At 43.4% G+C, this 4,676-nt stretch overlaps 1 protein-coding gene across 1 annotated transcript; it reads right to left on the bottom strand.

The window, feature by feature from the left end:
- Nucleotides 1-2,569: 2,569 nt before the first annotated feature.
- On the bottom strand, nucleotides 2,570-4,094 carry rrs1 (ribosome biogenesis regulator 1 homolog). Its single transcript, XM_008396251.2, has one exon. It carries the CDS (start codon nucleotides 4,020-4,022, stop codon nucleotides 2,964-2,966), a length of 1,059 nt encoding a protein of 352 aa, XP_008394473.1. The 5' UTR covers nucleotides 4,023-4,094; the 3' UTR covers nucleotides 2,570-2,963.
- Between the last annotated feature and the right edge of the window lie 582 nt (nucleotides 4,095-4,676).

The following is a 4,676-nucleotide window of genomic DNA, read 5'->3' as shown; positions in this document are numbered from 1 at the left end:
GGAAGGAAGGAAGGAAGGAAGGAAGGAAGGAAGGAAGGAAGGAAGGAAGGAAGGAAGGAAGGAAGGAAGGAAGGAAGGAAGGAAGGAAGGAAGGAGCTCAGTGATATTGGGCAGCAGATCCTAACCAGAAGGTTTTAATGATGCTTTAGGGATTTGTTTCTCTTTGAGCGTCACATTGCAGGTGCAGAGCAGAGACCGATCATGAATCATTTCATCAAATCAGAGCTCGACTGATTGAGAGTTATCGACGGCGTCCCGCTTTCCTGTGGCATGGCTGAGCAGGAACAAAGAGCAGCGGCTGCCTGGTGGTGGGCTGCTCAACAGATGGGGATGGAAACCCTCCTCCTCCTCCTCCTGCTCCTCCTCCTCCTCCTCCTGCTCCCCTGTGCTTGTGTCAGCGACTAAAAACCATCCATCAATCACACACTGGAGCAGCCACTCCGCCAGACGATCATACGTGAAGTAAAGGCAACAAAAATCACAACAAAAACTTCAGCGCTGCTCTCATTCAGGGGTTGCTTATTGGTTTATGTAGTCCGCAAATGCCAAAAGTACAAATCCTGGCTTGGTGAGCTGTCACTCACTTTCCTCACTGCTCCTAATTCAGGATGATGTTCCCAATCCAAGCACTAAACCCGAAGCCAAGCCTCTAAATAAAACCACAGCTAAGCCTTTCATAGGAAAAATCTCCCCGATGATCACTTCCAGGAAAAAGAAAGCGGTTTAATCATTTAAACTTTGGTACTTTGTGAAGCTCAGTTAATTTTACATTAAATGTGGTTAGCTGAGCTGGTGTCACATTACAACCACAAACTCCCCTGTGGTTTATTAGGATTTTATCCGCTGCACCGACAGAGAGTGGCGTGTAAATGTGAAATGTCGGGGAAATTAGAGACAGGTTTCAACATTTTACAAGGCAGGGTGTGCATTTAAAGTAAAACTACATGTGGCTGCAATTGTAATCTCTAAGAGTCAGTCTCTTATCAGCTTTACACATTTAGAAACTGGATTTTTTACTCATTTATTTTTTTGCTAAACGCCTTAAACTCCGTCAGATTGGATTGAGAGTTCTCTGCAAAATATCCGTTTTCAGACTTTTGTCACAGATTCTCAATTTTATTAAGTTATGGACTTTATCTGGGTCACCCAAGCACATAATAGTTGTAATAAATAGCTATTTTTGACTTTTACTTGAGTAAAAGTATGTTGAGGTATTCCCTCTCTAGCGTTCTATACCCCCCCTCTGGTATCAACGCACATCTTAATCTCTGGTTGTGAGATTATTTCTCTTTCCTTACTGTGAGGGATTGACCTCCTCACTAACAGGTGATGTATTTTGCACTTTCTATATCCTAACTAATTAAGGTGGTAGATGTATTGTTTTTGTTTCGTTCTAATCATTCTCTCCTTCTCTTTGAGGTCACCGGGTCATGTGTTGCCATGGAAACGCAACCCGTGAGCAGTGCTGACAAGGACCTGGTGTTTTCAATCAGCCTGCCTCACTGGGAAAATCCACATTGTTTTGAGAGGGGGGATGTTTAGGATTTTGTTTGGGCACAGGTTGGGTTTTAGTTTTGAATTCATTAAAGTTAAATGTAATTATGTAAATGTTTTTCTAGGAATATAGTTGAGTCCACATGTATGTTTCCTATTGAGTAAATGCTGTTCAGTCACATTTATGCCGTGAAACGTTTGCTGCATCATTGCAGGAGCCACCGATCACCACTAGATGGCACTCCGAAGACTGATTCTTCATTCTCAGTGGTTAAAAACGTTAAATTGTAGAAATTTTAGAATTATTCTAACTCGTTTACTTCAAAATGCTAGATTTTTATTTACCATTTTAATGAAATAAAGTATCTTTCCTATTCCATTAGTTAGTTTACATGGCTGAGACCTTTATTTTAAATGAGCTAATATTGTTTACGTCTTTGATGTGCAGCTGTGGCCCAGTGTTCTCACCAGAACCAGAATCATTTTTAATAGGTTCAATTAAAAATAAACATCTGCCTGAAACAAAAGTGCGACTCTGTGTAGTAGCAAATAAAACTTTATAGTCATAATAGAAGACGCAGCTTTTTTTCCTTGTAGCTGTGATGCTAATAAATTCATTTATCGAATAAAAAAAGCACAAATCCAATAATTTACTGCAATATTAATAAAAACGTGTCATTTGATCAGTTCTCAGTGTCTGTTACATACAAACCGGGACAGACTACAGGCAGTAGTAATCTGATTACTTCAACTGAACAGATTATTTAGAGAACAGGTCAGGCAGGAAGAAAATCTGTGCTTTTGGTTTGTTCAACTCTTGATCTTAAAAAAGAAATGCATAAAAAATGTAAAATGATGCACGTTACAAAGTCTGATATACTGATTTACATGAAATAACTCAAATTTCTTTTTTTTTTGCAGATCTACAACTATCTTAGATTAATATTATAAATATTTAATCAGTGGTGGCATCATGGTCTAAGCCTGTGTGTAACGGTATAGAAACTTGAATAATTCAGCTGTATTGAATCTGATTGGTTCTGCAGTTTAAAGTGTATTTTCAAAGTGACACAGATCAATATTTCAAATGTTCGTTTAATCAACACTCAGTTGTGATAGTAACCTCCTCTTTTGCAACATGGGACAATTATCTTTCTTGAAATACACCAAACACCTGAAATGAATAAATCCAATTACTTAGCTGCAATATTATTATATCATAAACGTTTTCACATCAAGTCTCTGCGGTGGTTTGAGCATATTCTGAAGAAAACATAGTCCATATGAATTGAATCTGCAATATCTTGGTATGTTTACATTCAGAATCATATTCAGATTACAAGTTTTGTCAACAAGCATACAAGAATGCTTCGATCAGGTTAAGATTTACTCATCAACATCAGTAAATCAGTTCATTCTGCTGCTTAAAAGTCCAGAATAACTCCAGATGAAGCAGGGAATCAAAGTCCTCAGTGCTTCCCTGGTTTTCCTCTTCTCTTCCCTCCTCCACCACCTCCTCCTCCTCCAGCTTTTCCTCCTTTTCCTTTCGGCCCCTTCCCTTTTCCTTTGCCTCTCCCTGCCGTGTTGCCCTTGCGCCCCTTGCCCCCGGCGCCCTTCCTCCACCGAGCCGCGGCCTCCTCTCTGTCCTCCTCCCTCATCTGTGTGTTCACCGCCTTGGTGATGTCCAGCTTGGGGGTCTTACTGCCCATGAGCTTCAGCAGCTCCAGCTGTTTCTGCTTCTCGCTGGAGAAGTCCCCGATCAGGGGCTCGAACTTCCTCTTCTTGCCGGAGTTCTTGGGGGGTTTCTCTTTGGGCAGGCGGTCCTGGAACCTCCCCACGGACGCTGTGGAGGTCTTGGCCACGCTCACGGCTTTGGCCAGCTCGTCTTTGGACTGCTGAGCTTTAGGCAGCAGTCCCTCTCCAGGGGTTTTGACTTTCTGCGCTCTGGCGATGTTCCTGAGGCGGTTCAATTCGTTTTTGGCCACCCGCTCCTTCTTGGCCTTGTTCCGTTTGGCGAACTGGTCCTCGTTGGGGTCCGCGGTTTCCGGGACCTCGATCAGCCAGTCCTTGGTGTCATCGTTGGCCCGCTTGTAGCCCCAGCGCCTCCTCCACTCCTTCGCTGTTTCATCCCAAACCAAATTAGTCTTCTTCTTCTTCTGGATGCCTTTGAGCTTGGCGAACTGCTCCCACTTGGTCGGGGGTTTGGGCTTCGGCGGGGGCTTCTCTCTGGGCAGCCGGGTGGTCTGCTCCGGTAGTTTGGCCACGATAACCTCTTCGACCCTCTCCGTGGGTAGCTTCCATATCTCGTTGATGAGAAGCTGTGTGTTGTCCCGAGCTAATGCTCGGAGGAAGTCGTCTCTCTTCTTCTCCCTTAAGTCACGGGGCTCGATGCGGTTTTTGTCGCAAGCCAGGAGATTCCCGACGTCAAACTCCAGGTCCAGTTCCTTCTGGACGGAGATGCTCTTCAGCTTTTCGGCCTCCTCCTGTTCAGCTTTGGCCAACAGCTCCTCCACACTGCACGCAGCCATGTTGGTCGGCTCACAGTGGAACACGTGCGGAGCAGGAGAAAACACGAGCGTTTATTTCCGGGTCATGTGTGGACGGAGAGTGTTCCTATTATGGCCACAAGGTGGCAGTGTTTAATCAAATGTTTTAGAGTTCTCTGTCCTGTTGAGCACATTTAAACATAAATACAAGAGTTCTGCGTTTCCGTGTTTTGAGTATGTAACATGGAAATAACTGAGTAGGAAGGAGGGATGGAAGAAAAGAATGAAAGATTGTAGGGAAAAAGATTGACAAGAGTTTGTAAGAGGGAAGAAAGGATTGCATGACGGCGATATGAAGGGGAATGGAAGAATGAATGGCAGAATGGAGTGAAAGAGAGAGGAAAAATGTTAAAGAATGGAAGTAAGAAGAGGGAAGGAGTTTAGAAAGAGGGAACAAATTAATTATTGAAGAAATAGAGGATTGGAGGAATGTGGCAAAAAAGGAGGAAAGAGACTGGGATCAGAGGAAGGAAATGACTGAATGACTGAGGAAGGACAGGAGAAAAAGAACAAGGTAAGAAATGAAAGAAGAGCAGAATGAACGAAGAACGGAGTGAGGGTAGAATGGAAATAAGAGAAGGATGAGGGAATGAAGAAGGGAAGAAGGATGAGAGAAGAGATGGACGAAAGAAGGGA

This window comes from Poecilia reticulata, linkage group LG20 (genome assembly GCF_000633615.1).
Source record: "Poecilia reticulata strain Guanapo linkage group LG20, Guppy_female_1.0+MT, whole genome shotgun sequence".
Taxonomy (NCBI): Eukaryota; Metazoa; Chordata; class Actinopteri; order Cyprinodontiformes; family Poeciliidae; genus Poecilia; species Poecilia reticulata.
The sequence above is the reverse complement of the archived record's forward strand: the minus strand, read 5'-3'. Positions and strand labels throughout refer to the sequence as shown.

Bases quoted from the DNA above. Each gene is read 5' to 3' on its own strand.
- rrs1 (XM_008396251.2), bottom strand. From the start codon at position 4,022: ATGGCTGCGTGCAGTGTGGAGGAGCTGTTGGCCAAAGCTGAACAGGAG.